Genomic DNA, 23,001 nt, shown 5'->3' on the forward strand with positions numbered 1-23,001 from the left:
ACCATTTTACTTCTAAATTCTGAGAAAATTAAATCTCCATTCAAAGGAGAAGTGCTGAAATTTTGGGGAGGAAATGTTGCCTTTTCTCTCTGAAACAAAATGTTTAGTCCTCACATTAAAAGAGAAGAACAGCACAAATTTACCTGTGAAATTACCTTTATAAAGATAAAAAATTATGTGGACTGTAGGAAACAACACATTTCTGTATCAGAGCTCACAATTAACATTTATGACACAGAGTAGTTCAAATCTAATCATTGTATTGTCCAACAATTTATGGGAAGGAATAATGAAGGAGGATGGTAGGAGCAGAACAAACACATCTTCCTTCTTCATGGAAATCTGAGAATGAGAATTCTAAGGGGGGAGGGGGGGTGTTCTTAACAGGATACAAAAAGAAAATAAAACAGTATTTTCCTGTAAAATGGGTCTCTACAATCCACGGGAAGTACCAATTTCTCAACTTTGAAAATTTCTGAAGAGCAAACAAAAAAATTTTCATGGTCTTGGAGATAACACTGCAACAATGCACCTATAAATATGTAGACCAAATCCTGACACAAGTCAATGCAGTTTTGCAAAGAGCGATGCATAATTTGACTGGGGGCTGGAGCATGCTTTTAATTAATCCTTCCCACACAATTGCATTGAAGAACATCTACTAAGCAATAAAATTAAGGAGCTGAAGAGACTAGAAAAGTCAAGCTTGCCTGTGTACAAGTCTGCCAATACCATTGTACAAAACTCAGATTGTGAATCTTGCTGTCCTCTCCAAGCCCTCAAGAACTGTCCTCCCCCAAAGACACTCCCCTCATTTGATACTGGTGTTCCTATGCAACTGACCCAAGATAGGAATTCTAAACATTTATCACATTTTTCAGATTTACAGCTTTTTGGTTGCACATATGAGAAAGCCAAGGGCTTATCACCTTGTGAGACACATTAACAGAGTATTCTGCACAAAATAAGATTTATTAATTGTTCATTTTATTTTTCTAAAAGACTAGTGAAATCTTTAGCCATATGAATTTACTTAATGTGTTCAGATAGGGAATTTCAAAGCAAATGCTAGACTTTCTTAGTCTCCTTCTAGCTTTCATATCTAAGAATATATTTTACTATACATATACCTGAACACCAGGAAGTGAGACATCATCTCTGCAGTATTAAAAGAGCACTAAAGAAAGGCATTTCACTCGTACTTGAACACCATTTATACAAAAAGCAAAGGATATTGTTTTAACAATGACCGTATGGAGAAGTTTTTAATTTCCATATTACTTATGAAAACAGTGTTATGATCACTTAAAATAAATTGTTTCTGGTTTTAAGAAATAACTTGTTCTCCAGGTGGACACAGGTAGTATCTACATAGTAGGAAGAATCACATATTCTGAAGGTGAAATTACAGATACAGTGATGATGAATAGTAAACATGTACAGGGCTTTCCACAAGTTTGCAGAACTCATGTAAGGAATTAATAGGTAACTCAGAACAGAAGCATTGCTTTTGGTACAACAGTCCTTGACGATTACTGAGCAAAGCAGGCCAAACACAAACTATGCCAGGTATTGCACATACTCCTCAGTCAAAGGAACTCACACATACCAACAGAATTGTGCCTGGGAATCTCTGCATTTAACGACAGCCCTTGGGACCATGAAGAACCTTGAAAACAGAGAAGAAAGCAATGGAGAGAGGTTCTCCTGAGTTTGCAGGAAGGCAATTGCTCAGAGATCTGAAATCTGTTGCCCTCCTTCATGGACCCATACATTTCATGAACCCATGGCAATACAATTTGGCATTTGTCCCATGAGAGAGACTGAAGTCAACATTTTGTAGATTATCTCTGATTCCCCCTGCCCACACGCCCCCCAGGCTCGTACTTGTCATGTCTTGCTCTTCCAGACTTAGGGATGGATGATGGGGAGCTTTTGTTTTGATTTTTCTTTTAAGTAGAAGGAGTTACCATGCATTCCCCATGGAAACAGACAACTGGAAACCAGATCTAGAATTCAATTTTTGGCAAGAAACCTGGGAGGACCCAGACACACAAGCTGCCCTAGCTAGGCTGCCTGCAGAAGATCACAGTAGCAAGAGCTAGGAAAGGCAAGAAAATCAACAGCTGAAACAAGTTCTTCCATCCCTGATACGCAAAAGTCAGAGAAGGAGGTCCTGTGATAGACTGCCTGGAAAAGATTGTGACTGCTGTTACGCATGAACTCAGACCATCTGGGGAATATAACAAGAAAATACATTTCTATAAACTATGCTGAAACAGAATAAGCTTCCATGTGTTTAGATCAACAAAAATCTGCATCTAAAAGACAGTTCTGTGTGGGTTTTAGAAGTAAAAAATGGTAGTTTAATGAAACTAGAATAAAACAGTTCTCATTGCAGAATAGAGTTTCACTGTGCTACGGGAACTAAGGTTTGAGATTTATGGTCACTTCCAACAAACATTCAATGATGTCTTCAGGTAACATCTCCCAGGCCTTTCAAGGTAAGCTTCAGTCCTCAAGAAAGATGTAAAAATATTCACAACCTCTCAAATTCTGAGCGCTACTAATGATATACTAGGGGGGTTGGGGTATTCAGGGCAACCAAGTGTGTCTTAGTTCTGCTGAAGGAAGATGGGCCCAGAGAAGAGGGAAGTAAGTAGTAAATTTTTTTCCCATAAAGTACAGCAACAAATGCAGAGACCTAACTTGTTCTTATGAAAGACTCACAGAGAGATTGATGGCCATCTCAAATGTCCAAACACTATGCCAAATAACTTCTAGAAAAAAATTATTTATATCACTATGGCCTTTAAAAGGAATAATCTGCATAGAACTGATTATAGCATAGTCTTTAATATACCCTGCAACCTTCACGTAAAGCTAAGCTCCCTGTCATACAACTCATTCTAAAATATGCTAACAATTCAGGTGGAAATGTGATACTAGCTTCTGTACTATGTACAGTCTCTGAGGCAATGAATGTGTCTTTTTTCTTACCCTTTAAACCACCTGGCATTCTTTTGGGAGTCATAAAAACAAACAAGAGACCCTTCCTCATACCAAAAGTGATCTTTCAAAGAGCTGTGGAGAAGACACTAACAAAATCTTACCTGGAAAATAATCGAGATTTTACTACAGCTACTTGTGAGAATTAATAGATCCCTTTTTGCACCAATGCCACAGGGAAGAACTTCCATTGTAAGGAGGGTGAGAGGCACAGGAACTTCTGGACTATGTAAATATGTAAAAACATATTAACTGTTACGTACAGAAATCATCTTGCACGAAAGAACTTTTCAGGTACCACCCCTCCAAACCCAGGGTCCAGAGATACGAGTGAATGAATGGCCAGGCCTGAGGAAGAGAAGACGGCTGCTTGTGGCAGTCAGAAGTTCATTGGTAGGGGTGCTACTAAAAATCCATTCTTCTCCAAGGAATCACAGGGTTTATATTTTATTTCCCCTTTTGAGCCAGTAGGTTTTCAGCTTGTAAAGAAGTGGAAGGAAGGCAGGAACAAGATGCATGCTGGTACCCTCTTCTCTCAACAGAAGATCTCAGTTCAAAACCCAGAGAAATGAGATCTTAACTAGACAGATGAAGAGATCTCCTTAGGATGCTGTGAAGAAAGAAAAACTCATTCTACCGTGAAGACTAAATTTTGTCTCAGAACATCCATGTAAAATGCTTTTTCAGAAGACTTCAAAGCACAGAGAAGTGTTCCTCCAGGAAAAGTAATAGGTACCCAGAAAGAAACATGGGGGCTTTTCTGCTTCAAATAAGCTACTCCTACCAAAACGTCTGCAGTATTAATAGGCCAGGTGAGTGAGCACTAGTTTTCTTTCCTAAATGTAAACAATTATTACCTGAAATGTAAACAATTCCTAATGCCAAATCATTTACATTAAAACTTTAAGGCCAGGAGCTATCTCCCTGATCCAACACATGCACTTTCATGACATGCATCTGTCTTTTCAAGCTTAAAATATATAAATGTACCTAATGAGTTCAGAACCTTGTTCACTCAGAAGAAAACATTTCCAATTGCAAATCTCAATAGAACACAAAAACAGAATCACTTTTAGATAATATAGAGGGGCTGCAAATACTTAACCTCAGGATGACCATAGAAAAATCATCTTCTTAAAGCCAGAATAGGCCTTTGCTTTTCTATTCATTGGATTTTGAGTAAGATGAGCATTGTGAGTACTGCAAGCAGTTACAGCCTCCACCTTGAGAGTCAGTTCATGTTCCTGCTGTCAGACATGAAAGATTCTTCTCCTCTAACTAGCTTGATAAAAATCGGAAGTTGTATTAGTGCAATCTGAACACAATGAAATAGTACTTCCAAATACTTTCTCTGCAGAATGGGGATGCTACTATATGAAGAAATCTGTACACACATATACACCAGAAAATTTAAATAATAGTTACCTAAAAGAATTTGGTTTTACTGTTGTTTTACACAAATAGTCAAGAACAGACTCAGTGGCACAGACTGATAGTCCCACATGGGTTAAGGCTCAGTTTGCTTGATTAGGCAGAGTTGATATTAGAGGAAACCCCAGAGGTATTCTTTTTCAGGACAGCACTTATAGAGAGACTTGAAGAAGGATCCTCATAGTCTTCTCACCCAAGTATACTGCAGATGTACAAAGTCCAGGTGCAGATATTTAATTGTATTCAATGACAAGCAAAGCGCATGCTAAAATCTTATGGCAAAGTAAATAATGAAATAAACCTCATGTCCCAAAAAAGCATTGTCTGAGAAAGGGGCGGGGGGGGGGGTGGGGGGGGGTGGTGGTGTATGGGATCAAATCCCTTTATTTTTGCAGCTGCAGTTAAGATACTGTACAACTTGTAAACTTAAAACACCCGAAATCTTTCTGTATCCATTTTATGAGTCAACCTGTGTGTATTCCAGACTGACTCACAACTATGTTGACTGAGACCGCAATATTTCACAAATCATTAAATCATCTACAAGTGCTTTCCTCCTCCATCGAACTTACTTGTAAGCCTTTCTCTCTTCACAAAAGCAAAGACAGACAAGATATTGGTTCAGCTAATACAATCTACTCAGTGTTAAAGCTGACACGTCTGGTGTAACCAGACCACTCACACCTTCAGCAAGAATGATTTTTCTTAGGTCAAGTAGAACACATACCAAATAAAAAATTCTGAATTGCTAGTATTAAATAATAAACAAGCTTTCTCTGCTTTTTGTACTTACAATTATAGTTTTCAGATATGACAGTACAGCTACAAATGCTCTATTACTTGACCTGCAAGATGACAGCAGGTTTTGATTTACCAGACCCCTCAGCCTGATGGAGAAGCCAGAATCCAGCAACCGGCTTTCTGATGGTCCTCACTGACAATGGAATTTGGACGCCTCCATAGAGTTAATGGCAGAATGCTACATGGGTCAGGATTTCACTTAAAAGTTCATCTTCCTCTGCTGTGAAATATGCTTGGCCGTATTTTATATCGATTTGTCATGTGCTTTAATATGAGCATACAATACACTCATGAAATATTAAATACATGTAAGATTTCAAAAGTATGCACTTATCATGATGCAGATTACCTTACTAAGCAAAAAGTACATGATGCTAAGGAACACCATGCGTCTTGCTAGCTATTAGACAAGTTTATCTCAACTGTGACAAAAATAATGCAAAAGCTAGCTTTTCCTGTCACCTTAAAAGATTAAGAGAGAATGGGTTTTAGAAATACCTGGTGAATTAATTTCTAAGATAGACCAATTTATTTCTAAAATAAACATTCATCCTGCCTTAACACAGACTGATATGCATATAGAAGCATACCATGATTATTTTTTCTTCATCAAACACAACTTTATACATTAATTTAAATATTGAATCACAAAATCGTATCACACACAGGACTCATTTGAGTATTTTCGCAGGTTATTTGAATTATGACAACACACATCACAATGCAGACAGAAGTAAGCAATACGGCCATGTAATATTTCAAGACCTGTAGAAGTTAGAAATGCGAGAAGGGTGATGCCAAGACTTTTTTTTTATTTCATGTTATTTTGGTTCACTTACTCAAATTCTTAGTATACCTCAAAATTTAGATTCAATAGTGAACTTATTAATCAATGAAACTCTCATGAATTTAAAGAACTGTGGACTCAACTCCTTTTTAGATTTCCAAATACTTTTTCGTTGAAATTTTCCTCTTGTTGATCATTTTGTTTCAAAATTATTTCACAACAGGTACAACTTTCAGATTTTGGCTTTTGTTATACACATTATATTTTCAGAGCGCAATGTCCCCCACTGAAGTTAACTGTCATACTGTTGATTCTGATCTCCACAAATTTATTTCACTAATGTCATTCTCTGCAGTCGTAAGCTATTCCTGTAAAACTATTTCTCCTTCAGTGGCAAATTAAACCTTGCTCTAATAAAAAAGGCTCAAAACAAGAGCTAAATATTGTATTTTTCCAACAACCATATAATTAGAACAGGTGAAAAAGATTGCAGCAATTGTACTTGCAAGAGTTACTTCATTTTTGATTTGAAGAATATGCTTTACCAAGCTGGTTGACCTTAACACCTCTGTGGGTGGAAAATCTCCTTATAACTTTGTTCCTCCCTCTGACACTTTTTTTTTTTTCATTAAAATGAATGTGACTAGCAAACAACGTAGCCCAGACACGACTGTGCAAAGGTGTCCAAGCTCCTTGATGAGTTAGCCTCATAATCTAACCACCAAGAACAGGTTATTAGAGTGGCATTGGTCTGTAAGTAAAATATGCTGAGCAGTTCTACCTGTGTTGATGGTGCATTTACAATGCAAGTCATTGTCAGCTACAAATAAGGCAAGATCACCATTAGCTCACATACTGTAGGACGCCAAGCCACTATCAGATTATAACAAGAGAAAAAGGAAAATGGTCACTTAGCTGATTCATTTCCATTTTTCCAAATTTGTGTTTGTCAGACATGGGCTACAGCAATCTAATTTTAATTTTATCTGCAGAAATATTTTTTCTGTAGTAACCAGACAATATTTCCAAGCAGACCTGGAAAACACTCAAGGAAAGAGGTTTCAGAGTTGTCTTGTGAGACAGTTACACTCCCTCTTTAGACTACATCAATGGCCCAAAGGAATGGTAAACTAGAGTGATCAGCCTCCTAAGGATTTCATCAGTAAAAATGAAATCACCAGATGGAGAGGAGCTGACATTGTAGAAGGAACTCAAATTGCATCCTAACTCTGGAATGCAGTTCCACATTTCTAGAGAGTTCCATTTACATTATGAGAATGGAGAAAACAGAATGAAACTGTTCAATGTTTTGGACCCTATTTCCTAGAATTTTTTTATTATTATTATTATGACTAGTCCTTGCAGGCAAATCACCACCAAACTCCGTGCTGTGTTTTGAACTAAGTCCCAAAGGCATAAAAATTGGCGTAATACTTTTGCCCTTTATTCCTCCTGTTCTCTTGGACCAGGTCATTTTGCATTTAAATTGTTCTAGGATGCTTAAGTGTTTATTACTCTGATGAAAAATACCTACTTCAGGATACAAAAATATCTGAAGAACAATCACACTTTAATTCAGAATCGTCCTGACAGAAGCCAGGTGATCAATTCCATCTACTGAACAGCCTTTTCTTTAGCACCGACAGAGTATGGATATTTGGACAGGACATATCTGTGCTTCCATTTGCCCTGCGCCTTTGTGACCAGCCTGATGTGTCCATGGCAGGGGAGACAGAAGGACATTCTTCATTCTGCATTAACACATGGGACAGCACTTTCATCTGTGAGATGGCTTCCAGGAGTTTACTACAAGGTGCTGGGTAATCTCAGAATTAGGAAGTCCCAATTCTAAGGCATCTCCAGAAAACTGAGAGTTATATATTAGACACTTGCATTTCTGAGCCACTGTAGTGTAGAAATACTTCTCTATCACATTTATATGTACAATTAATGAAAGTGTGGTAAAGACACACAAAACTTACATAGTCATGAAAGGCTTTTGCTTCACTTGAATGTTCACATGTTTCTCGTCTTTCTGGAGCTGCACAGTAGAGATCCCAAAATACACTGCAAGAAGTTACGGAGATGGTGAGAAAATCATTGTAATACTCATGTAGACTTTATGGTGTACGCACAACACACTTGCATGTTTATATATATCGCTTCCTCACCAAGGGATGAAAACACTTACCTCTGTGAAAGAATTTAGCTTTGTAAAACATCTATGAAGAATCAAGTCCTGCTATCTGATTCCTTGAGGCAAGCAGTGCTGTATTCCTTCAACACCACTATAGTACAGACCAAGAAGGTAGCCTAATATACAAGGTTTAAGGGTATAAAGCATATTACTGAAGCTCTGCATTTAACCTCACCCCTCTGGCAAGTGCTGCAATTAACTTCCACAAAGCATGGGAAGGGACAGATTCGTAATAACATAAAAAGGCAAGAAGCTGGAGAGAAAACTGGGAGTTCTTCCAATGTCCAATACTGTGCTTTAAACAAAAGTTCCCAAAGAAACAGGTGTATGGACGAGAGTAAGAAATAGATGGGTACGTTCTTGGGTTACAAAGAGTGAAAGGAAATTATGGTACTCCCATTGGTTTTCCTTCCCAACACCCTTCAAATAGAGTTACGCACAAATCAGTTCTAACACAAAGTTTTTGGAATAAAATTATGTGTATTAAAATAACAAAATTTGTTAGAGCTTCATAGAGTTTCTTTATTGTTTTAGACTTAATCCTCTGTAACTTAGTCTAGCACCATAACACAGAATTGTGGAAAATTTGAGCACTCTGCTGCAGATGACTAAAATTAAGGATAAAGCAGACATCAGAGATACAAGGAACGCGTTCTCCTTGCCTGGCTTCCATCACACAGCTAAAACCTATGAAAGAAAGGTCAATGAAGAATATGCCACCTTCCACGCAGCTGTACTAATCACTTGAGTTTTTGTGTTCAAATGGGACCACTTTAAAACTTGTAAGTTGTTGTACTCCTGACAGTTGGACATATTGTCTGTATTTTGTATTCTTTCAAACACAGGCATATTGGATATATTCAAATCATGTGACAACTAATAAATACCATGGCTAAATAGCAGTGACTCTTTCCTCCTTGGGAATTTTATGCGCGCACACGCATATATAAGCAAATGCATAAAAAATTATAAGTCAACCCCATGTCTGCCCATATTCTCAGCTGAGAGAAACTGTGCAAATGCAGACACTGCAGCACCAAGCCCATGCTGATGCACGCTGCCTCTCAAAAAGACTGGTAGCTTGGGTTCAGCTAATTACTTTCATATGCTATTCCCATGACTAGAATGCGGACTGAAGACTGAGGAAGCTCACATCTATATGCACTGTCTCTGTACATACTGTTTGCTTCAAATGTAATTATTTAGGGTATGTAGAATGATCTCTTAAATGCATGATGTACTGGTGAAGAAAGAAATGCAGGCCAACTTCTTTCAAAGATGCTTTCTTATCAATGCATTATGCAATATTTCTTTTCCTGTATCTAATATATATATATATATATCTTTGTCTAATTTTATATTCTTTCATTTCTTAACAAGAAAACGGTTCTTGATCCTCATCTTCCCATTCCTTTTACTTGAATTTCTTGTCTCCAGCTGCTGGACCTAGCAATCAACTTATTATAAAAATCAGAGGAGAAGAAAACTGATACTTACCACCACCAGGAATGCAAGAATCCTGGGGGCTCCCCCAGTGTGATGTTTTTTTCCCATCTTATCTGAAACAAAACAATAAAAACAGAGGTGCACATTTTTGTGGTCATTGTGACTAAGACCCATTACATAATTCAGGCAGATAACAAACAGAGAAAGAAGAAAAGATTTTGTGGTTATGAAAGGCTTTATCATCATCAATCTGGACGGCCATATTACTCACTTTATTATACTTATTAATACAGCTGATACTTAAAATAAGCTTTTCTTATTCTGGAAAGCCTATTTTATTTTTTTCATTTTAGGTTATGAACATAATTTTATTAAGGACGTATTTGGTATCACTCCACCACTGACGCATACATTATTTTAAGGTCAAAAATGCACAACGCCCCCCAAAAAGTATTAAAAAGTATCCTTAAAATGATCTAAAAGATTTTTCCAATTTGCACTAAGGACAACATAGAAGACTGAGAACTAATGTTACTGGTTCAGCAGGTGGCAGTCTTCCCTCCGCATCCACAGCAAGCTGGTGTTTCATAATCCTCAAGGAGTGCTTTACTGTTAGAGGTAATGTGGAAATACAGCAGCAGCAGAGTTATAACCCAGTTTCCCATCACTCAGTGAAAATGGAAACCTGGTTTGGCTTGGTTTGTCTGTGCTGGCAACCTCTCCTGAACAGAGCTATACTGGTTACGACTTCTTTCCCACCTGGGAAGCCCAGTTTGTTTAATACTGTTTTCAAAGGAAATGCAGTTTAAGAACTCTTATCCTTGACCTCACACTTTTCTTGTTGATGAGCAAACCCCTAAGACAACATAATGCACAGTGACAGTGTTCTGTCTCTCTTCAGTTCTTCCCAAATGATGAATCTTGACTATGATCACGCAACCATTTTATTAATGTCATCATCATTAGTTTGTCCTTAACTACAAAATTAAATAGTTTGGACTATAATAAAGCCCATGTAACTGCTTAAGGAGTTCTGTTGCAAATAACTGGAGGTCCTGCAGAAATCCACACAACACCGTACAGAAGAATGTCTCATGTTAAAACCGGGTGGAAACCAAGGCGTTGCATGCACTCCAGATTCCTCCAGTTACAGTGAAACATAGCATTATTTTCTGTCCAATTTTGTTAAAAAAATGTTTAAACAAATACCATGTTCTGCTCTAGAGACAAAGGTAATGGCAGACAAAAAGAGGATCATTTTAATGAAATGCTTAAACAGCCTTAATAACAAAGGTATGTAAAGATATATATACAAAAGTACACAACTCTTACTATAAAAGGTAGGCATAGTTTCCATACTGCAAGAGGCACTGGTACAGCTGGTATTTTCCAAAAGAGACTAAAACTTTGTTTCTCAACTCCAACTTGATTACCACATCCAGTTCTTAAGAAATTTAAACACAGGTTCTGTCAATAGCTTGCAGAAGAATATGTAGTTCATACACCTAAAAATGTTCTTTGGACTCAAATAAGGTAATGTAGTGTAATTTGGATATATTATATGAATATAACTATTAAAAAATAATTTTGCTATCTAAAAATTATTTTTAGAAGGTAACCTTGCAGCACTATCACTTCTGTTGGTAAAGCTGGCAGAACAAACCAACTGCATGGTGCTTAACCACACCACCACCACCTAACAGTAGTTAATATCAAATTTAAATTTTCCTCTTCTTAATTTTGTTCCTTTACTCTTAGCCATGTTCCCTTGTAGATCTTTAAGGAAGGGCTCTTAATCTTTGTTATTTATACATATATAGATATCAATAACTGCTGTATAGCTCAGATGATCTATGTATGCTTCCTTTTTTTACACCCCAACATTCAGTTTTAGAGCTACTCTGAACTATCTTATCTTTAACAAAATCCACCCAAACTATTTGGGCAGGTGCAGACTACCAGAGCAGAGGGCACTGAGCCCGACAGCCATGCTTTTTAAGGAGGGACCAGACCAATACAAATTTCTGCCTATGCCACCTGGGTGCCTCCTGCACCTCAAGTACCTCACAATAAGCTCGCCGCAACAGGGCAGTGGCTTCTTAACAGCCATGAGCCAGAAAACGATGCAAACACACAGAAAATCCTACGTTTCACTACATCATAAATTCACTACAAGACTTTTTTTTGCACTTCTCTCAACTGATGTTCTCTTGTTTTGATCCTATACGCCAATACTCACCCTCTAACAAAACCAGTGGACACACGTGGGTTACAGATTTGGGTAGAGCTATTTGTGGTTTACAGCCCAGGACTGAATGGGCTTTACAATGTTAAGACCTCTCTACTAGTCTATCAACTATCATTTTTTTCCTGCAGCTTTTACCACTTGCCATTTAATTTGTGCATTTTAGTTTACTTTCTCCAAGACATATTAGCGTACAGTTTTCTCAATCTGAACCTGTCCGCCCAAATACAATTTTTTCCAGGTTTCTCTATATCAGTGATAATTGTCTCTGGTTCCAACATACAACCATTCACAAGTATTGTCAGCATAGTATTTACCCTTCTGCACTGCTAATGAATGAGCTAAATAAACTCACAGCTTTGTGTGAAATCTAACAGACACCCCGTACCAACTCTACACATTACTATTTATCCCTGCCCCATGTTTACGATCTTTTGCCTACTATCAGTCTTAATCTGAAAGATTTTATACATATTCTTGTATTGCACTCATTCAGACCTAAGAGTTTCTCTATAACCTGACTGAATTAGTTCTAAAAGCTACATTTCAAGACACTGTATTGTATGTTTTATAGAAATCCAAATGTCATACTAGTTATACTTCTGCCAACTGCTCATTTTGCAAATATATCATAAAACCAAAATGAGCAAAAGAAATCTTGCACAGTGTAGTAGTTACAAACGACAGCTGTTTTGGGAAAGCCAAGATAATACTCTCCATTATATTCTCTCTTATTTTTCCATTGCTTTACCAAAGAGAAAAAAACAATTGCCAAAATCATACTTCACTATAAACTGTTACTACTAAAATTCTGCCCCTTTTCCTTCTCTGTCCTATGTGAATTTTCTATAAACACCATAAACAATGCTCTGGGTTCTCACTCTCCCCTCTCCAACTCCAAAATGTCATCACCAGTAGACTAATCTTACTAGCTTTCGGAAAAGTATCAGTTGAAAAGGCAAATTTTCCTAGTACAACATCTTGCATAATTTTTCCTCGCTTCTGCCCACTATTCAACTATCATTATTATCTTAAATGTTCTGGTCAAATAAAGATTAAAAACAATAATAAATCTAACAGACCTCAATATGTTTGGCACACAGTTATTTTTGTATCCCAGAGTACATGTAAAATGCTAAGGAAATATAATTTACTTCAATCCTCAAAAGCTGTATACAAAGTCTTTGAAAGACCGTGAAAAAGAGTAACTATTGTGTTAAGGTAAAAATTCCATTAGCAGTTGAAAGTGCTTAAAAAACAGGACCTAAATGGTTGTAGTCATAATTGACTCACCAGATGAAAAGAAGTGGTTAGAAGCATGGTAAGAATACAGAGAGATCAGCAGTGCTTAAGAGAATGTGAACTATATGTGTATGATGGTAGGATGTAAAATACATGATTGCTGTGTATTTTGGAAGGGTACATCATTCACAGTTGGAGATATCAACAATAAGTTAGAAGGTCATCAAAAGCGGATCGTCAATGCATTCTCTGACATGCACATTTATTACAGAAAACAGGTTAATCTTTCCCCAATGTAGCAGCAAATCACAGAACGGGGATAACAAATCACAGCAAAAATAGTTATGCAAAGGCATGTTAAATGACATGGCAAACTGGCTTCTGCAGAATCAGAAAACTATGTTGATCAATGTAAACACAAATTCAAGGTTGTCTCTGCTGTTTATTCTAGACCAACGTATATTTATTTCACTTGCACACACTGGAAAGCTGTGTAAGGAAAAAAAAGGATGGGGAACATACCTCTGATAAAAATGTCTGGGCTGATTTCTGTGCTCCTACATGGAGCAGATATTCATATACGTACAGTGCTAATCTGAAAAATAAACAGAAAGGACAATATTTAGTATTGGGCATTTGTTTGTTCCTCTTCTTTAGCAACAAAGGATTATCAGAAGTTTGAAGTGCACTCTATTGCCTTTCACAAACCACTATATACTGAACATGTCATATATTATCTATATCAGAACTTTTAAACTAGACATGTAGGTCAATCTACCAGAGATGTTTAAATAGTGGTTAATTAAATAATATTAACACCCAAAATTACTTAATGTCAACATTTTTAATGATAATGAAACAAGTGCCCAGCGAGTTAACAACCGACCTACTGCTGCCCTGTATTTGTCCACTCTATATCATGCTTACTGTAAACACGATATATTCATAACAGCAACACCAATTACTCATCTAGATCAATTTTTTTTACATGTGGACTATGTTGAGGTGTTAGCACACTTGAACAACAGCCTGTGTTTATTCAAAGAACATGCGAACTTCGGGCTGCATCAGGACAAGTAATCCCAGTATTTGTCCATGGCACGGAAGCTGTACAACCACATCTCCTAACGAAGTGCAAACAGATTGTTAGATTCATTCAGACTTGTGCATCTAGGAGCTCCGATGACAACAGAGCTACAAAGCTCCCAAAGAAGCTTCCCAAAAAGTGATCTTCGCACCCACACATGTCTCCAACTACGTCCAAAGAGCTGGAATAAGGATCTCTCTGCAGAAACAGGACTCATTGCTCAAATGACTACGCGCCACAACCTGGGCTGGCAAGCCCTGTTCAGCCGCCCAAGAACAGGTGAGTAGTAACAACAACCAATTTCTATTGATGTAAGCTATGTAGGCTAGATTTGAATTAGAAAACCAAAGAGTAACCCTTCCTATTCCTCAGCTGATTCTCCAGAGAGGCTCCCATCTGCCTGCCAGTACAAAGTCATTCAAAATGGAATCTTGTTTAAAAGAATGATTTAATAATAATGCTTGGAAATGGTCTGTAGAACATTTCAGTCCAAGAAAAGAAAAGAAAGTCAGGCTGCACAACTTCTAAATTTGGTAGCTGAACTGTTTTTAAGAAGTAAAATGTATTTGCATGCACTTAGTGACACACCATTATTCTTATTTGAAACATTTTCTATTCGTATTAAAAAATAAGGAGTTTAACTAAACAAAATAGAGGCAGAGAATATCTATTTTCCTGTTACTATTCAAAATGTTATGCAACATTAGATGAGATAACTGTCATCATGGCACTGATAGAGTAGTAATTATTGCAGTAATCTATTAAATGTGAAATGTTAAAATCAAGGAGAGGCATTCCATAAAAATGGTTTTCATTAGTTGTTTATACTTGTACATGCAACATACACACTACTTTAGTCTCTCTCCAAAAGCAAAAATGTATGCTTTCCATCAAATTTAAAAAAAAAAAAAAAAGAATGATATTCAAACATGTGACTGGCTTTGGTTTGAACCTTGAGAAGGGTCGTATCCACTTTTTAATTCCAGTATTTTCCAAATAAATTATTTATTAGTTTGTATTTTGCCATATCAACAAAAGCAGAGCTCAGTGTGCTAATCAGAAAACGCTTGGGTCTTCTGATGGAGCACGGTACGATTGATCCAGTGCTCAACTGCAGAGCAGCTCAGAGAGGACACAGCGATATGCCTCTGCAAGTACTGTGGAGACACAGAGGACCATGCACTCTATAGCCTCTCATCCCTAAAGCACAACTGCATCTGTCCAGAAAAAGAAAAAAAAAAAAAAAAGTCACATCTTGTTGACTTAATTCTTCTTTCCAGTTCAACTATCATTCAATTTTTAAGCAATAAATGGTTGTAGACAAAATCTCAGACAGACGTAAAAGGCAGAGAGGAAGCACTTTCAACAACAGCCAAGATGACTTGAATACCCAGTAAGACTTTAAAGCATCTCATTTGTCTTCCAAGATTCCCTTTTTTCTTCTTATCAAAACATGAAGCCTGCAGTCCAGATAAGAGGATTTGCGTGATCATATCCTTTCTACCCCACAAAGGAAAGTGAAGCAGCACAAAACCCAGGAGTTTATTGCAGGTACACCACCTTCATAAGTCTGCCATCTGTTGAAAGCTTTACCAAATACTGCACCATAATACACAAATTGACAGCGCAATATTTTAATATTGAGATAGATTTGTGAGTCTCATCTCAGGACTCCTGGAGTCGACTTGCAAAACACGGCACACTCAGCCGTGCTGCAGCACAAGTCAACATCACTACTATCTTTGCTGGTCCAAAAACCCCAAGATATTTCAACATTGCAAAAAAGACAACCATAAAACTTTGACGCTGGCAAGGGGACTGCCTGGCTCCCGTGACAGTTAAAGCCGGGACCACCTTCCACCAACAGATGTGAGACAGAAGGCACAACACAAAATAACCTGATTGTGTCTTATTAGATCTAAATCGCTGGTCCATCTCTAGTTATTAGGCTGTCAGGAAGTCTTTACAGAAGTTAACAACGTTATAGCTTCATTCAGAAATAAATGCATTTACAGAGATCAAAAGAAATATACTAATGTTTTACTGCATTAGTTGCAGCTGCATTAATTGCAGCAAAAGGATCAGTGGAAACTGATGCTCTGAGAAAAGACAAAAAAAAACCCCAAAAGATACAACACTGTGTAACGAGGATTACCAGATATACAAAATTTAACTACAGCGTAAGACCAGAATAAGATGAAAATTAGGCTACAGTCCAAATGTGCAAAATTAACAAATGAGTAAGCTACTTAACAGCTCAGCACAAGACTAAAAAAATAATAGTGAGATGGTCTTCAAAAGCAAAGGACTTGGGTTTGAAGTGGCATTTTAAAAGACAGTTTTTACTCATTAAACTGGTGTGAGAAACCCTGTAAAAGCAGCAAGGAGACATATGTTAAATTTTCACATTTGCATACTTGTTGACATCCCATGAGTAACGTGAGGATAAAATATTTCCAATCAATTTATGACAACGCTGAAGTAATTTTTGTAAAGACATGCCATAGGCCAGAGTTCCCCCCTCCTCACCAAAACAATTAGATCACACATTCATCTATGGCCTGATGATACATTCACTCAAAAAAAAAAAAAAAAAAAAAAAGGTATGTTACTGTCTAGCTATTCCTGCTACAGTGCTCATTTTGCTAGGCTGGTGTGTTCTGCCTGAAGTTTCTGCTCTCACTGAACAAGGCTTTCATACCTCCTACAAGTACCTAGTGAACTCCAAAGAGAAGAACCATTTAAGTGGTTCTAGTCAACCAGTTATCATAATATTACCGGGAAATAAACAGTAATCACTCCAACTGTGCTGTGGAAATTACCTTCTTACACATTAAGGTGGGAAGATGCAATTATCTTAATGAGAACTTAGAAGCAAAGCCTTGCAGCAATATGTCCATTGATGAAAACTGGGTGGCAAACTTCTCCAATTCCAAGTCAAAAGATTAAAGACAACACTTAACTTTCCATAAAAGGCAGTGAAAACCTGGAAGTACCAGGAAGATGTGCACTGTATGTGTTTTTGGTATCTAACTTAGCCGGCACCACTCAGCAAGCTTCACTGACTATACGTAGGGTACTCAACTGGCTGTTCAGACGAACATAGGCCCACAGAAGGAGGACTCAAGTTATTATCACAAAGTCTTTCAGGAAACAATTTGTCCATAAAAGGTAAAACAGTAGTATCTTTGTTTCATTACCTAAGAAGACGTGTACCAAGGAAGTTTCTGTCTCTCAATCCAAGACTGAACTTCAAGCACTGAGTTTGGTTTATCATTATTTCTAAGGAGACAAACAACAAAAGGAGAATGGCCCCGTTTTTCCATTAAGTTCAAAAGCTGGGCTTAGAAGAGTAAGGAACTGCAATAAATTTGCTTCTGCTTTGTCTTGAAAGCTGCCCAGTAAACCTGCCAAAATCAAGCAACTATTATACATAGCTTCATGCTGTTGAGAAAAAGTGCAGTTGCTTTCACTGTTTTATTAGCCACATGTCATTACTAAAAAATATGTAATTTAACTGAGGGTACAATGGTGTATAACCATTATCCAGAAGGTTATAAAATCAATGTGATGGAGCAAGAGCCTGCAGCTCCCCAGGCTTGGCAGTGTGTCACGGCACAGTTCAGGTACTGTACCTGCTTTCTGCAGCACCGACAGTCTGCTTACCACTGTGATAAGCAACTGCTGCCTCCTCGCCACAAAATTGACGATGGTGAATGACTGCACAGAAATGTCCCTAGATGCTACCACCTCCTCCACCAGCAATAGACATTATGGTGTTAACATCTGATGCTGGATGTTTTAAAAAAACCCAAAAAAACCAAAAAAACAAAAACAAGTATCTATAATAGGAATGTTCCCGATCTGAGCATTACCAAGATAGATCTAGCATTTTTTGATTATTAAGACTTACTTTTTTGAAACTACCCATGTACAGAAAGTTCTGCATATGACACACCATCCATTTAACACTTGGTTAGTTAAACAGTAACTACACAATGAAAACTAGTAAATCAATATCCACACATAATTTTTAGTTTGTGTGAAGAAGAGTGAAGCAGCTGGGCAACATTTAAAAGTAGCTCCATACAAAAGATCTTAAATGTTCCTCTCTGTTTCAGACTTGCAATATTCCAAAATCACTACCTGACCTATACAGAAAAGCAGCTTTTTTTTTCTTCCAAAAAGGTATATAGACTTCATTACAAATCCAGAGAGTCCTAGGACCCTCACTCATTTAATATCCAAAATATAAATCTCATTCTCTGAAATAAGATAAAGTAGCACTGAATCTGTAATTTAAATATAATACAGCAGCTAAAAACATATCAAATTTGGGGGTTTTGAACAAATTTTATTGAATCCATCAATCCAGTACTTTAAAAACTGCTCTGAAGCTCTTGATGGCAAGTTAGTTTTGGTAAGTTTCAACTCACAAGGGCAAACAGGTTGGTTTTTTTTAAGAAAGTTTCTTATTTTTAACAGACACGTATGCCAAACTACTCTTTCTCCCCTATTTGATCACACTGACAGTCATCTTCCTCTCTCTCCCTCTCTCTCCCCTCATATATTTATATGCAAATATACTTTTTCCCTGTATATTTATTCTTTAATATTTTTTTTGTATGTACATACATATAATATTTTCCTATAGATCTCATCTGAGATTTAGGTGATTCGGTTTGCTGCCAGTTACCCACCGTAAGAGAGGACAGGAACAAGAGACCACACGGACCACGCTGGGTGCAGAAGTGCTTTGCTCCACAAAGCTGATCCCCACACAGTCACCGGTACATATCTCTGCTCAGCTTCCCTGAACGGTGGGAAGATTAATTTGGATGCAGCATCAAACTTGAGCTATACCCAAGAATTTAGTTAGGCTTTTTTCATTTGCTTAGGCAGGTACATTCACAATGGCATGGAAGTTACAGTGATTTATCTGCACACACACCCCCAGCACATCAGGTCTCCCGGGCATGTCGTTTCACCTACACATAATTTACATTTTGGTTTGTTTACCTTGAGGCCAGAAGACTGCTCTTTTCAAGAGCTTCTAATCATGCCAGTCTACTAGGGTTTTTTTTCCAGCTCAAAACATCGTCTACGTTAATGTTAGTGTTCTGTATCCTATCAACATTGTGATCAGTTTTCTTAGAAATGCCTGGGTATTAAACGAAACCCACACACTGGTCTGCAGAAAAAGTATGTCCCAAAGGAGATACTCGATGTTTGTTCGGTTCTGTGTACTGCCTTTTCTGAGAGCTCCTATCAGAGCCCTGCAAACAGAGCAGCACAAAAGTGTATGTATTCAACATTATTCATATCCATTTATTTCTTCCCCTCTCTGTAGATGGCAGAAAACATTCTTCTGGTACACATTAAATATTTTGGGGCTAAAATGAATAGTGGCCTCAGTGCCTTCTGTTAGGCTTATGGTACTTTCCAAATAAGCTGATCCTTCTTGTTTATTCCAGTTTTACAGATAGGGGCATGATTCTGGGCAAGTAGACTCACCTCTAGTCTCTCTTGCACTTGATTGCTTGCAAGATGTCCTGAAAATATGCATCACTCTCCCCTTGGCTACATATACTGCTTCAAGTGTTAAAAACAGTTGTGACCTAATAAGTGCCCTTTTACAGTACTAGAAATAACGGCAGGGTTTTTTCAGTTTACCCATACACCTGCAACTCACAAATTCTTTTTGCATCCTAATTTCATATGCTTTTACTACTTAACCTCCTGTAGCGTTCAAGCACTAGCATAACTATCTCCAACACCACATTAACTTGTGCACCAGTATATAAATAAACATGGAACAGGTATCTGGCATCCACTGATCTTTCAAAAAAGATCAGAGATATATGCTGTGCTGGTGTCTGTCGGTAGTCTCTCCCACAAGCACTTAATTGCACGGTTTTACATATTCTTATGTGCTAAGGATGTCTCTGTTTGTGCTAAGATGGCACACTGCACAGTGTTCCCAATTTTACTTTCATCTGACTCTGGTTGAATTTCATATTCATTTTTGTCTCAGGTCTCAGTTTATAGAAGGTACTACAGATCCAAAGTATTGCAAAATTTAAAACTCTTACTGTAGACTCCATCTTGAATGGGACAATTTCCATTGATTTCTAAATATGTCATCAAAAGGTAGATTTTCTTCAGGACCTGTAAGGTTTCAAATAAAAATCTGTCCTTTTTGCACTCATGTTTTACACATACATTCCTCAAAAAGTTTTCCAGGAGAATTTCACAGACTTCCTAGTCCATGGTTAAGAAAGAAGTAAGGCTTATGCACCTGCATCTGTATTTTTCCAGCTCTATTTGCTTGTGTAAGAAAATAATATATCTATCTTCCTGCAAACGTAGTTCTCTTGGGCCACTTGAGCTACAGCATTATTCCCACAATATCACAGTGTGAAAGTGGTTTAACGTCTCAAGTGCACCAGCAGCTGCAATCCTCTGAAATAAGAATACCTTACTTTCATTTGCAAATGACAGATGCAAATGAAGAGTGAAACATGCTGACATTAATTGACTTTGTATTTTCGGTGTTTATGGAGCTTCCTAGTGCTCTGTGCCTCCATTCTGCTAAGGTGCCGCTTACCTCTGCTCAACAGGTTGTGTTTCTGTAGCCCCCTCTCCCACCTTCTTGCCTCCCCCAACACAACACCACCAGCCTAGAAAGCCAAACCATTTTGATGTATCATTCCCGAAGTCACATTATGGACAGTTCTTCGCTCTTTATGCGGGTTGAAAGACTGTCCCCCCCTTACTTCTCCCCTGTGCCCGGGGGCCAGGAAGCAGAGGCTTACTCCAGACTAGCCAAACAGATCCTGATGGAAATCTTTTCTCATCAGGGATGAGTTCGCTGTAGCGGAGGAAGCAAGACAAGCTCTTTGGGTGCTCTGGTGACTTGCAGACACCATAAAACACCTTTATCATGTAATTCTCAGGGCTGTCAACGTGAAGCCAGTCTGCTGCTCACGTTGCCTTGCCCTTTTTGATTCTCCTCATTGAAGGCAAGCTATTTACACTGAAATAGCCCAATTCCTTCCCTTACAAACAGAAAAGCAAGCTGAGTTTATCCAACCACCCACTGACAATGAGGACCAGAAACATCCTGTTCTCACTACCCCCTTGTTTCTTCTCCCCTTCCCAGCTAAGGCATCAGAAAATTAACCCAACCAAAAAAAGTGAACAGCTTTCTGCTTGATGAGTGAGCTGAATCAGCCTGCCAAGGGCCAGAGCAGCCGCACAGGAGTGGCAAGAAGCAAGAGTGCTCATGTTAGCAGTCCTGGGACTGCTTAAACAGCTCTGCCCGCATTGTCAATTCCTCCTGCTGGCTGGAATCTCAAACTTGGCATTTTATGAGAATATATGTATTTTTAAGGTAACCTCTATATGCTTTCTTGGGCTTAAACCATATAACTATCCAACTTATCACATGTATAAAATACGCTAAATGGCAGCTAAAAATAGTTATATGACAAAACATATTTTAAAATGTAAACTGAGACTTTTATAAAATATATGAGGTTCCACCTCTTCCTGAAAATAAAGGCGCTAACCTTGGTCTTTCCTGCTGATTTCAATGGGATAGTAATGGGGTTTTATATGCTATTTTTCCCTGGTATATAATTTGCTATAGTTAATGAGTTTAATGTAAAGCATCCTGTCCTGGCAGTAAGCAGAGCTAGCAGCATGGAGCTATCATAAGGAGAGTCACCAGCAGAGAGCAAAGCACAGACATGGTCCTTAGCAAAATGCAAACTTTAAAACTACACATGTGCCACAGGATTACTGGTAGGGTAGGTGGTACCTAGCTGAGCAGCTAGTACATGACATTTCTTTGGAGACTTAAAACACATGTTATATATGACAGCAGGTTGCTTTAAATCCTGTATCAGCAGATACCAAGGCTGACACGGACCCATGACACTGCAAACACCGGGTTTCACTGCTCACCGTTGTGCGAGCACTTGTAACCCACTATACTCAAAGGAAAAGTTAATTCCCAAAATCTCACAGTGACTGAAATGTTTTAAAATCATGTATGAATTAAAAATACATTTGTATTTATACACCAACAGAAAAACAGTGACTGGCTTCTAATCAATGCCTTGATAGCATGCACAGGCTGTTGAGAACATTGCTGCTACACAACCTGTGCTTCAGCACTGCTTGCCTACAGCACAGGCAGATGACATGTTCTTATGATAGAACGGCTTGAGAGGCTACCATCTTCAACACTTCATGGTGGTCTTTTAGATGGGAAAGACCCTCCACCACACAGCGAGATGCACTACTGATTACTGGAGGTGCTCCCAGTCTGCTTCAGTGCAAAGCCACCCAGGTCAGCTTTGATCAGCTTCAGCAGCAACTGGAGCCACAACAGTTTACGTTGCACAGATGCCAACGAGGGGTTACCATGGCTCTGTTGTAGTAATAGCTCCAAGCAGTGGAGTAATATAATCTTAAAATATTACAGCTGTTCCTAAAGCAACTGCCTACCCGGGAGCAGAAAGAACTTCTCCCTGTCTACAGCAGCACCAGGAGAAGGCTGAGAAGAATGAGGAAACATGAACATATACAGCCAGCTCCCCAAGGATGAGTTACTCATCTCAGATCAGCACGGACTTGATATGCAACGCCCATCAGCCCCACAGAGCAAGCATCACGTAAGGTGATTTTCATTCATATTAAGAAAATAGTATATATGAATATTTGGCTCCTAGGAGGACCCATGTTTTTGC

General features: G+C 38.1%; 1 protein-coding gene across 11 annotated transcripts in view; it reads right to left on the reverse strand.

The window, feature by feature from the left end:
• SSBP2 (single stranded DNA binding protein 2) overlaps positions 1 to 23,001 on the reverse strand; it is a 199,139-nt gene that overhangs the window by 140,458 nt on the left and 35,680 nt on the right. For all 11 annotated transcript variants that reach the window (XM_054810058.1, XM_054810056.1, XM_054810059.1 and 8 more), the window contains 3 exons: positions 13,681 to 13,753; positions 9,723 to 9,784; positions 8,011 to 8,095 (listed from right to left, as the gene is read on the reverse strand). In XM_054810058.1, the coding sequence (XP_054666033.1) occupies positions 8,011 to 8,095; positions 9,723 to 9,784; positions 13,681 to 13,753 (220 nt within the window). The remainder of the gene's footprint in view (positions 1 to 8,010; positions 8,096 to 9,722; positions 9,785 to 13,680; positions 13,754 to 23,001) is intronic.

Source organism: Grus americana, chromosome Z, assembly GCF_028858705.1.
Source record: "Grus americana isolate bGruAme1 chromosome Z, bGruAme1.mat, whole genome shotgun sequence".
Lineage (NCBI taxonomy): Eukaryota > Metazoa > Chordata > Aves > Gruiformes > Gruidae > Grus > Grus americana.